At 33.5% G+C, this 12,851-nt stretch overlaps 1 protein-coding gene across 2 annotated transcripts in view; it reads right to left on the bottom strand.

Annotated features, from left to right (window-relative positions):
• The window catches only part of LOC149800845 (dual specificity mitogen-activated protein kinase kinase 1-like), an 89,543-nt gene that overhangs the window by 41,841 nt on the left and 34,851 nt on the right, over nucleotides 1-12,851 (bottom strand). The window contains exons 5-8 of one of the 2 annotated variants that reach the window (XM_089954859.1): nucleotides 10,875-10,926; nucleotides 6,593-6,717; nucleotides 5,936-6,125; nucleotides 278-363 (exon numbers count right to left, since the gene is read on the bottom strand). In XM_089954859.1, coding sequence (XP_089810985.1) covers nucleotides 278-363; nucleotides 5,936-6,125; nucleotides 6,593-6,717; nucleotides 10,875-10,926 — 453 coding nt within the window. The remainder of the gene's footprint in view (nucleotides 1-277; nucleotides 364-5,935; nucleotides 6,126-6,592; nucleotides 6,718-10,874; nucleotides 10,927-12,851) is intronic. The other variant, XM_089954858.1, reaches the window with a different exon arrangement.

Genomic DNA, 12,851 nt, shown 5'->3' with positions numbered 1-12,851 from the left:
TAAATCTATTTTCCGCTTGCTACCATTTTGTAAATTCAAGGTTACTAGGAATATCTAAAGATGGTCTCTTTGAAATTAATCATAATCACAATAGTTTTAGATGTAGCATGTATTTGTTTTAAAGTATTCTAATATAATTACATTTTTAGATGTAGAAGAAAAAGAAAAAACAATTTGTACATTTCTAATAGTATTGTGGTGGCCCATGACTCGGGGAGATAACTCAATAAAGATGAAAAAATATTTATATGGAGTTGAACCTGAAACTGCATGTTACCTCATTTACAATGTATTCTAGTAGTTCAAAAATAGCCATAGGTAATGGCCCATCCCCTGTAATCACTTGAAAATCGCCTGAGCATCCTGGAAATATGAAAACTTGCCATAGTATAATCTTTGGGTAATGCAAGGGAGCATGACTATTAGTGTTAATATATGTAAACATCCATACACACACATGCATGCACACACACACACACACACACACATCTTCATTGTCAGATTGTGGGATATTCAGTACCAAAAAAATGAATGCCAAATTAACTGATACTGTAACTAATTCATTTCCTTCAGGTAACTAGCAATCTTTTCCTTTTTAAACAAATTTCTTATTTGTAAAACACATGTGCAATGAAAAAACATGACGTACAATAATCTCAGTTCAACTGTAAGTCATAACTGTTACTTTAAATTTTGAGAATTAAACAATATTCTATGACTTATAAAGCAAATGACAATTAGTAATAGTAGCTTCAAATAAGTTCCAAATGATTCTAAAACAGAGTAAATGGAAACTATTAAAACATATCCCAGAAAAATTAGCAAAATTGGTTTGTAAAAACTCTCTTCAACAAAGGAAGAATGACCCAGATTATCTAATCTTTGGATTAAATTCAGTACTTTGTTAGATAAAAACGCCAGCTATTCTAGGCATTATTAATCCATCTCATGTGGCTCAACGTTTTCATACAAAGCCATATATTGTAAGTTGCAACGATGTTGACAACATGCACCACTAGATATTCAATGTTTTTAAACAAATGAATATAAATACCTTAAAATAATAAAACCATAACTGAGATTAACTCATTTACTAATCTCTTATAGTGCAATTGTCATGTATTTCACAATATAACGTCTTAGTATAATCATCATGCAATTCATTCTCTAGTGTCTTATAATGCAATTACAATGTAATTCATGACCTAATGTCTTATAATGCAATTACAATGTACTTCATGACCTAATGTCTTACAATGCAAATGTCATGTAATTCATTATCAAGTGTTTTATAATGCAATTATCATGTAATTTGTGACCTAATGTCTTACAATGCAATTATCATGCAATTCATGAGCTAATGTCTTACAATGCAATCATCATGTAAATCATGACCTAATGTCTTACAATGCAATTATCATGTAATTCGTGACCTAATGTCTTACAATGCAATTATCATGTAATTCGTGAGCTAATGTCTTACAATGCAATTATCATGCAATTCATGAGCTAATGTCTTACAATGCAATCATCATGTAAATCATGACCTAATGCCTTACAATGCAATTATCATGTAATTCGTGACCTAATGTCTTACAATGCAATCATCATGTAAATCATGACCTAATGTCTTACAATGCAATTATCATGTAAATCATGACCTAATGTCTTACAATGCAATCATCATGTAAATCATGACCTAATGTCTTACAATGCAATCATCATGTAAATCATGACCTAATGCCTTACAATGCAATTATCATGTAATTCGTGACCTAATGTCTTACAATGCAATCATCATGTAAATCATGACCTAATGTCTTACAATGCAATTATCATGTAAATCATGACCTAATGTCTTACAATGCAATTATCATGTAAATCATGACCTAATGTCTTACAATGCAATTATCATGTAATTCGTGACCTAATGTCTTACAATGCAATCATCATGTAAATCATGACCTTGTGTAATGCAATAACCATGGAAATTATTATCTAGTGTTTTACAATGTAATCACATTGTAATTCTTTATCTAGTGTTTTACAATGTGATCACCATGTAATTCATTATCTAGTGTTTTACAATGTGACAACCATGTAATTCATTATCTAGTGTTTTACAATGTGATCACCATGTAATTCATTATCTAGTGTTTCACAATGTGATCACCATGTAATTCATTATCTAGTGACTTAAAATGCAATTATATAATTCATTATCAAGTGTCTTAAAATGCAATCATGTAATTCATTATCTAGTGACTTAAAATGTAATCATGTAATTCATTATCAAGTGTCTTAAAATGTAATCATGTAATTCATTATCTAGTGACTTGAAATGTAATCATGTAATTCATTATCTAGTGACTTAAAACACAATTATGAAATTCATTATCAAGTGTCTTAAAATGCAATTATGTAATTCATTATCTAGTGTTTTACAATGTGATCACCATGTAATTCATGATTTACTGTCTTAAAATGCAATCATGTAATTCAATATCAAGTGTCTTAAAATGCAATCATCATGTAATTCATTATCAAGTGTCTTAAAATGTAATCATGTAATTCATTATCAAGTGTCTTAAAATGTAATCATGTAATTCATTATCAAGTGTTTTAAAATTCAATCATCATGTCATTCACTACCTATTGCTCTTACAATGTAATCATGTCATTCATTACCTATTACAATGTAATCATGTCATTCATTACCTATTACAATGTAATCATCATGTTATTCATTACCTATTACAATGTAATCATGTCATTCATTACCTATTACAATGTAATCATGTCATTCATTACCTATTACAATGTAATCATGTCATTCATTACCTATTACAACGTAATCATGTCATTCATTACCTATTACAATGTAATCATGTCACTCATTACCTACTGTTTTTACAATGTAATCATGTCATTCATTACCTATTACAATGTAATCATGTCATTCATTACCTATTACAATGTAATCATGTCATTCATTACCTACTGTTTTTACAATGTAATCATGTCATTCATTACCTATTACAATGTAATCATGTCATTCATTACCTATTACAATGTAATCATGTCATTCATTACCTACTGTTTTTACAATGTAATCATGTCATTCATTACCTATTACAATGTAATCATGTCATTCATTACCTATTACAATGTAATCATGTCACTCATTACCTACTGTTTTTACAATGTACTCATGTCATTCATTACCTATTACAATGTAATCATGTCATTCATTACCTATTACAATGTAATCATGTCATTCATTACCGACTGTTTTTACAATGTAATCATGTCATTCATTACCTATTACAATGTAATCATGTCATTCATTACCTATTACAATGTAATCATGTCATTCATTACCTACTGTTTTTATAATGTAATCATGTCATTCATTACCTATTGTTTTTACAATGTAATCATGTCATTCATTACCTACTGCTATTAAAATGTAGTCATCATGTAATTCATTACCTGTTGTTTTTACAATGTAATCATGTCATTCATTACCTATTGTTATTACAAAGTAATCATCATGTAATTCATTACCTATTGTTTTTACAATGTAATCATGTCATTCATTACCTACTGTTCTTACAATGTAATCATCATGCCATTCATTACCTATTGTTTTTACAATGTAATCATCATGTCATTCATTACCTATTGTTATTACAAAGTAATCATCATGTAATTCATTACCTATTGTTTTTACAATGTAATCATGTCATTCATTACCTATTGTTATTACAAAGTAATCATCATGTCATTCATTACCTACTGTTCTTACAATGTAATCATCATGCCATTCATTACCTACTGTTCTTACAATGTAATCATCATGTAATTCATTACCTATTGTTTTTACAATGTAATCATGTCATTCATTACCTATTGTTATTACAATTGTTGTTGTTGTGGGGTTTAACGCCATTTTTCAGCATGATGGGCTATACATGGCGGCCAGTATTAATGGTGGAGGAAGAACCCGGAAAACCCCAGAAAGAACCACCGACCCACGAGAAGCTACTGGCAAGCTTTCTCACATGCCCACATTGGCTGAATCTTAGACTCGAACCGCCGCAGACAGAGGTGAGATGGCAGTGATCCGTAACGAAGAGCGCTTTAGACCACTCGGCCACTCGGGGCCCCTATTGTTATTACAAAGTAATCATCATGTAATTCATTACCTATTGTTTTTACAATGTAATCATGTCATTCATTACCTACTGTTCTTACAATGTAATCATCATGCCATTCATTACCTATTGTTGTTACAATGCAATCGTCATTTAATTTATTATCTTGTGTCTTACAATGTATCTGTCATGTAAAAAGACTTCTCAAATAGTTTTCAAGACAAACGTTTTGCAAATTTAAAACATTCTAGATAATGAAGCAATTTGGAGGTAATGGAATCCCAGTGCCTAGTATGTTTTGGAATGGACTTGTCTTCCTAAAATATACAAGAACGGCTTACCATACTTTTAACTACACACTGGTTCAACATCCTTCCTTTTTACAATGGCTGCTTTCAATGCTGATAACTACAGACTGGTTATACATCCTTCCTTGTCACAAGAATGGAATTTGTATGGAACACAATGTAAACCTAAACTTAGTACGTTTTGGAAAGGACTTTCTTTCCTAGAATATAACCTTCATAACTGCAGACTGGTTATACATCCTTTCTTTCAACAAGAACTGAATTTGTATGAAATACAATGTAGATCTAAAGTTTTTTAATACACCACATTTTGCTAACACTATGTTGAGAACAAGTATCTAAAATCTTTATTTCTCAACAACATTCATCAAATTATTGAAAGTACTGACATTTTTTATAGCATTACCTAATATTGTTGAGACTGAAAAGTGTTTGACAGACTAATAAAAAAGCCTTGCTGAAGAAAAAGGTTTTCTAAGAAAATGTCAGACAGCCAGAATTATAAGTTATATAACATATCTGATAGAACTACTGCATCCATTATCAGCTTCATATGTCTCTTCATTTTGAAACTTCCTAAACAGCTGGTTTCATTATACAACCACTGCCATAGTAATTCTTAAGCAAATCTTTCAAAAATGTAAATAGCAATCTGATGATTAATGCATGTGAGATAAACTGTTGAAATTTCTGCATCTCATACTTGTAAGTGAGATCAAAGTTGGACATTACATGTTGTTAGACTTCCCAGGACAAGTTAAACTTGAAATAGGACAAGTAAAATTTAGATCTCAATTGTGCAATCAGGCAAGTGACTTGAATGACTCAACTATATATATATATATATATATTTCAGCAGTATTTTATATCATATATATATATATATATATATATATATATATATATATATATATATATATATATATATATGTCTTCAGTATTTTATATTTTAATGACTACTATTAGAAATGATAGAAATTTATCAATTTATAATCACATCCAGTTGCATATAAAAGAAAATGCTATTAGCGTTTATTCTTTTTTCAAGTGCGAACTATTTTATGACAAATGAATTTCATCACATAGATGCCAAAAGGGACAAGTAATTTCACTATATATGGATAAGAATTATCTTAAGACAACATCCAACTCTGATCACCATATTTTCTAAAAGCCTTAAAACATTAAGACTTATAACATATACTGAGCAGAATGCTGCACCTCACCTAGAACGAGCATTATGACAACACAGGAAAGACATCTGGCAATCCTGGCATATAAGGGTAAAACTTTGGGTATATAGTAACAGTATATGGAACCTGTAGCTGAATAAAACAACTGATGTAAAAGATGCGACTTTCAAAAACTTTAACATAGAACAAATGCTGAAGATACCAGCAAAAAAAAATGATAAACCTATATCTATTTATAAGGGGGACAACCCTTTATAGGGAAGACAAAAATTATGACCTTTAAGAGTTTTTCCTGTCTTTGAAGCCTCTAAGTGTTCCTCAATCACAGACTCTCCAAAAATACTGGCTAGATCTTTAGGGTCTGGGGGTGGGATGGGGTACCGGCCAATAGCCATCTCTACTAATGAAAGCCCCATACTCCAGATGTCAGACTGGACTGAGTAGTGTGTGCCCTGTAACCGCTCAGGCTGCAAAATAATAGTTAAGAAAGATGTCATATCTGGTTTATTGTAGTGGAGAGTCGTTCTATGACATCACGAGTTTTAGTTTCAAAAAAATTAAGTTACATGCTAAAATTACATTATGGAGATCCTAATCAGAACTACAGAATCAATGCATTGGTAAAGACTTCCCAAATAATTAATGTAACTGGAATGCTTTCATTTCCATTTTACCAGAATCAATGCATTGGTAAAGACTTCCCAAATAATTAATCTAACTGGAATGCTTTCATTTCCATTTTACCAGAATCAATGCATTGGTAAAGACTTCCCAAATAATTAATCTAACTGGAATGCTTTCATTTCCATTTTACCAGAATCCAAAGTTGTATTCCGAGTCCTCTTACAACAGAAAGGTTATATGAAAATCCATGTAAATTGCTGACATTTAAAATGAATAGATGGAACAATTACCAACATATGTGAACACTTACCGACATGTATGATCTTGTACCAACAAAAGAATTAGCCATGGAATCTATCAACTGTCCACTCACACCAAAATCACAGATTTTGATTTCTCCCCGTGAATTTACTAAAATATTAGATGGTTTGACATCTGAAAAAAAGAATAGCAATTCATCATTTCCTCTATTTATCCATTAAGTAGATAAAGATAGTATACAGAATACATAAAACTTATTGACATTGTGAATTGGAATGAACATGGGCAAACATATTTTCAAAAAGCATAGGAAAATGAGGCCATTCTATATAACAATTCCCAAAATGGCATTCTATATAACAATTCCCAAAATGGAAAGAGTTCCTCATCTACCTGACCATTCTGTTTCATTGGTTACAGATAGCTAACCTGAACTTTGTATGGACCACTCTTCAAGTGACATCCATATGAACACCCAATTAATCAAGTAAGTTATGTTCAGTGATGTTTGTAGTTTTTTTTGTCTGATCTGAGAGCCAACTGAGTATACATGCATTTTCACCTATCTCCTACGATAATGAAGCTTTCTCTGAAACTGAAAATTTAGAAGGGGAAGTTGTGAACACATCCCCATTCATAAACACAAGCATCAAGAATGCCAAATTATACACTTGGTACATGTTTTTAATTCCTGTGTAGCACTCAACACACTAAACTTGATGTTTAGAAACAATTATTTTCTTATCAGACCTGTCATGACCATGATCTCTAACTTTTACACTGCAGATTCTAAATGTTTCTTTATTACCTAAAGTACAAGCCATTGGCAAAGTCTGGTCAGCGGAACTTACTCTAAACAAAAGTTATTCACCAAAATCATATTTATTTGGGGGGAAAAATCCTTGACCTTGAACTGTTAGACCCCAAGTGCAAGCCATCTGCAAAGTGTTGTCAAGAACTGTCCTGCAGAACTAATTTTACTGTGCAGGAAACCATTATTCTCTTTCCAGTCACAGTGACACTGGCGTTATAACAACCAAATTAATATGTTTCTTGCTTACCCTGAATGCAAGCCATCCGCAAAGTTTTGTCCAGGTCTGATGATGTTTGACTTATGATATAGTGTGGAAACCATTTTCTTCTTTCTGTAACCTTCATGTTTGACCTTTTAACCCCAAAACTGATAGGATCCATTCTTATCTTAAGTGCAAGAAATTCACAAAATTTGGAAAATTAAAATGTTGGAGAATTCACGTTACTGTCTGAAAAGGGGCCCTGAGTGGCCGAGTGGTCTAAAGCGCTCACCGTTATGGATCACTGCCATCTCACCTCTGTCTGCGTGAGTTCGAATCTCAGGCTCAGCTAATATTGATACGTGAGAAAGCCTGAAAGTAGCTTCTCGTGGTTCTTCTCAGGGTTTTCCAGGGTTCTTCCTCCACCAATTATACTGGCCGCCATGTATAGCCTATCTTGTGCTGAAAAATGGTGTTAAACCCTACAACAACTGTCTGAAAATGATTTTGACCTTTTGAACGGTTCAAAATTGGTAGGCTTTTCCCTAACCCAAAGTGCTAGCAATCCATAAGATTGTTGTAGATTGTGGATACTGTGCAGCAGCCAATTTTCTTCTTTCAGTTATAGTGACTTTAACCTGTTAACCTTTTGACTTTTGACTGCGTGAGTTCGAGTTTCAGGCTCGGCTAACGTTGATACATGAGAAAGCCTGCCAGTAGCTTCTCGTGGTTCTTCCCGGGGTCTTCCAGGGTTCTTCCTCTACCAATTATACTGGCTGCCATATATAGCCTATCTTGTGCTGAAAAATGGCTTTAAACCCTACAACAACAACAACAACTGTCTGAAAATGATTTTGACCTTTTGAACCCAAAATTGGTAGGCTTCTCCCTTACCCAAAGTGCAATCAATCCATAAGATTGTTGTAGATTGTGGATACTGTGCAGCAGCCAATTTTCTTCTTTCAGTTATAGTGACTTTAACCTGTTAACCTTTTGACTTCAAAATCAATAGGCTTCTTCCACGCCAAAAGTGCAAGCCACACACAAAGTCTGGAAACTATTTAAAACTTAGCACCAATCCCACAACCAAGCATTTAAGAACTGACACTAGATAATTAAGAAATGATCTAACATTACAATGACATTTATTTTAGGAAGTCAAGTTTTGTTATGCTTTTTGTTTACTACAGAAGGGTTGAATGATTCAAAGCTCTCTCCACCACTTCTGTTTTTCCCCTTAATGGGAGGTAACCCATAACATTGTGTAAGGATGACAAGGACAGAATGCCCCTAAGTCTCCTACACTTCCAGCTGCTTTCTGATCTTACAGGCAGGTAACCCATAACATTGTGTAAGGATGACAAGGACAGAATGCCCCTAAGTCTCCTACACTTCCAGCTGCTTTCTGATCTTACAGGCAGGTAACCCATAACATTGTGTAAGGATGACAAGGGCAGGTAACCCATACTACTGTTTATCGAGGATTTCTCAATGACAATATTACTCATAACTTTTGAAAACAATGCAGATAGAATTAATTCGTCTGAAAATATAAAGTGATGACAAACATTCACAGACAATTACCATCCCTAACCACTATTCAATGGTGCTAATTGACATTCACTGACAATGACCATCCCTAACCACTATTCAACAGTGCTAATTGACATTCACAGACACTATTCAACAGTGCTAATTGACATTCATTGACATTGACCCTTCCTAACCACTACTCAACAGTGCTAACTGACATTCAATGACAATGACCCTCCTTAACCACTATTCAACAGTGCTAATTGACATTCATTGACATTGACCCTTCCTAACCACTACTCAACAGTGATAACTGACATTCATTGACAATGACCCTCCCTAACCACTATTCAACAGTGCTAATTGACATTCATTGACAATGACCCTCCCTAACCACTATTCAACAGTGCTAATTGACATTCATTGACAATGACCCTCCCTAACCACTATTCAACAGTGCTAACTGACATTCAATGACAATGACCCTCCTTAACCACTATTCAACAGTGCTAACTGACATTCATTGACAATGACCCTCCCTAACCACTATTCAACAGTGCTAACTGACATTCAATGACAATGACCCTCCTTAACCACTATTCAACAGTGCTAACTGACATTCATTGACAATGACCCTCCCTAACCACTATTCAACAGTGCTAACTGACATTCAATGACAATGACCCTCCCTAACCACTATTCAACAGTGCTAATTGACATTCATTGACAATGACCCTTCCTAACCACTACTCAACAGTGCTAATTGACATTCATTGACAATGACCCTCCCTAACCACTATTCAACAGTACAAATTGATATTCATTGACAATGACCATCCCTAACCACTGCTCAACAGTGCTAATTAACACTCATTGACAATGACCATCCCTAAACACTATTCAACAGTGCTAACTGACATTCACAGACAATGACCATCCCTAACCACTACTCAACAGTGCTAATTGACATTTAATGACAATGACCCTCCATGATCAAAACCTCAGATTTAACAGAGCTAACAGAAAAGTGCCATGTGTGATTTTTCTATGTAATACCAGTGGCACAATAAATTTTTCATTACTGCCCAAGAAAAGACTTTGAGGTCACCAGAGAGCTGTCCAAAGGGAGTAATTCTGAAATCATCTATTTTAACATGGTTGTGTAGACCTGTGTGTGTACATACAAACTATGACAAAATACATAAATGATGAGGCTAGAATGAAGACAAGAATAAACATATTTTTATAAGCAAAGTTAGCTGTATTATCTCATTCTATGCTTGGAAATGTCATTTGTAAAGGTCTAAACCATGATGAATTGTTTTGAAAAATCAAGTCTCAATCATGATGTATTGTTTTGACTAATTAGGTCTCAGTCATGATGTACTGTTTTGACTAATTAGGTCTAAATCATGACATATTATTTTGACTAATTAGGTCTCAATCATGGTGTATTGTTTTGACTGATTAGGTCTCAATCATGACGTATTGTTTTGACTAATTAGGTCACAATCATGATGTACTGTTTTGACCAATTAGGTCTCAATCATGATGTGATGTATTGATGTGACTAATTAGGTCTGAATCATGACGAATTGTTTTGACTAATAAGGTCTCAATCATGATCATTTTTATTGACTAATTAGGTCTCAATCATGACATACTGTTTTCACTAATTCCATTTTTAAATCTGAAGACATGCACAACTAAAACCAAGGGCAAGATAGAGAAACTGATCCATTTGTGTGAAAATAAAGAAATAATAAAAAAGATTTCCTTACTCACCTCGGTGCATAATTGAATGTTTTTCTCTTAAATAGATTAAACCTTTTAATACCTGAAAAAAGAAACATTGTGTAAAGAATGATAACATTTATGATTTGAGGCATGATTTATAAAGCCTGAGTATGTTAATTACTATACTGCTATGAAGCTGTAGAAACCTTGTAGACACGTCACTATTACAGTGATCTTGTCTCATAACATAAAGTGTATAAATAAACTGTAAATACTCATGTTTGCTTTTTTTTCCTCATTTATAATTATTCCTCTCTATAAAACCCCTCAGGATAACACTGACCTTCTTGTACGAGTTGCTCCTCTCTATAAGACCCCTCAGGATAATGCTGGCCCTCTTGCAACAGCTATCTCTCCATAAAGCCCTTCATTCAGATTTAAATTAGACTGCTCATTTGACTGACATCTGCTTAACAGTCAAATGCAGGAGCAGTTGGCCTAGAAATTTGGGTCAGTAGGATGCATTGTCTTTACATTTCATTATACAAATGTTTCAAGGCTTCCCTAAGTTTTCTATCTTCATCCAAATCTGACAGCATATTAGCATTATTTATCCAATACTGAAAGACCCCTATTCTAGTATAATTTATGTCAACATTGGTCAGATTCTGTTCAGCAGTTTTTTTTAACAGATAAAGCTGTGTAATTATTTCTTTCTTTTCTAGATGGATTGGCATCATTTCAACAAATTTTGAAAAGTCTTCTTGCCAGAATGGTTTCTGGCAAATATGATAAAATTCTGCTTTGCAGTTTTGGAGAAATTGTTGCTTATAGGTTTTTCTATTATTGTGATAGTGGCCTATTTAATGCTAGATCAGCATGAACTGTATGAACTTGAAAGCTTTCTCTGCCTGCTTCTCTGTTTTTACTAAAGGTGGTCACATCTGACAACTCGCAATATTTGCACAATATGGTCTTCTTACCAGGGGCTTCCTTTCAAATATATCATCAAATTCTTTTCAGATGTTTTGGAGAAGTCATCATTTAAAAGGGTTCTACCTTCTGAAATGGCAAATCAAAATTAGTTGTACAAAACTGCTTTCTTCCCATTATGGTCACATTCTGCTGAGAGAGTTTTGAGAGCAAGTCAATTAAAGATTTTTTCTATTCAGCATCATTTGCACTGATTTGAATGTTTTCATGCCAGGATGTATTATGTCAAATATAATCAGCATCATCTGCACTGATTTGAATGTTTTCATGCCAGTATGTTTACTGTCAAATATAATCAAATTCTGTTCAGCTGTTTTAGAGAAGCTGTTTAAAATTTTTTCTATTTTTAGCAATGGGAGACATATCTGACAGCAGATCAGCACTAGATGTCAAAATCTGAAAACCCTCTATGCTGTCAATTGTTTTTAGATGTCGTGTAAAGGTTGATCCGATTACAGTAAGGGTGACTATATTTGATGGCAGAGTGGAATCTTTTGTAACAAATCTGAAAGGTCTTTATTCCAGTATGCTTTCTGCCAAGTTTGTTCTAATTCTGTTTCATAATTTTGGAAAAAAGTCATCATTAATGGTTTTTCAATTTTTATGAACAGTGCCTTTTCTATTTTTAGTAACAGCTGCCATATCTGATCATGGATCAGCATCATTTGTATAAACTTTAACACTCACTATAACTGATTTTTTTTATATTTGGGCTATAACCCTTTTTAGGTGCACAAGGGGTTGAGCCTGAAAAATATAACCTCTCGGACCCCTTACAGGTACCCAAGGAGACAAACCTCAAAACTGTACCCTGTCTGACCTCTTGTTACCCAAGGGGTCAAACCCCAAAACTGTACCCTCTCTGACCTCTTGGTACCCAAGGGGTCAAACCCCAAAACTGTACAATCTCACACATGGAGATTATGTGGGCAACCTCTTTACAAATTTTGGTGAATTTCCACACAGTGATTGAAAAGAGTCAATCAGATGGATGGAAAGGTACAAAGAACATATTACTTTATCTCCCTCCAA

Source organism: Sinohyriopsis cumingii, chromosome 4 (genome assembly GCF_028554795.1).
Source record: "Sinohyriopsis cumingii isolate HCF-2022 chromosome 4, ASM2855479v2, whole genome shotgun sequence".
Lineage (NCBI taxonomy): Eukaryota > Metazoa > Mollusca > Bivalvia > Unionida > Unionidae > Sinohyriopsis > Sinohyriopsis cumingii.
The sequence above is the reverse complement of the archived record's forward strand: the minus strand, read 5'-3'. Positions and strand labels throughout refer to the sequence as shown.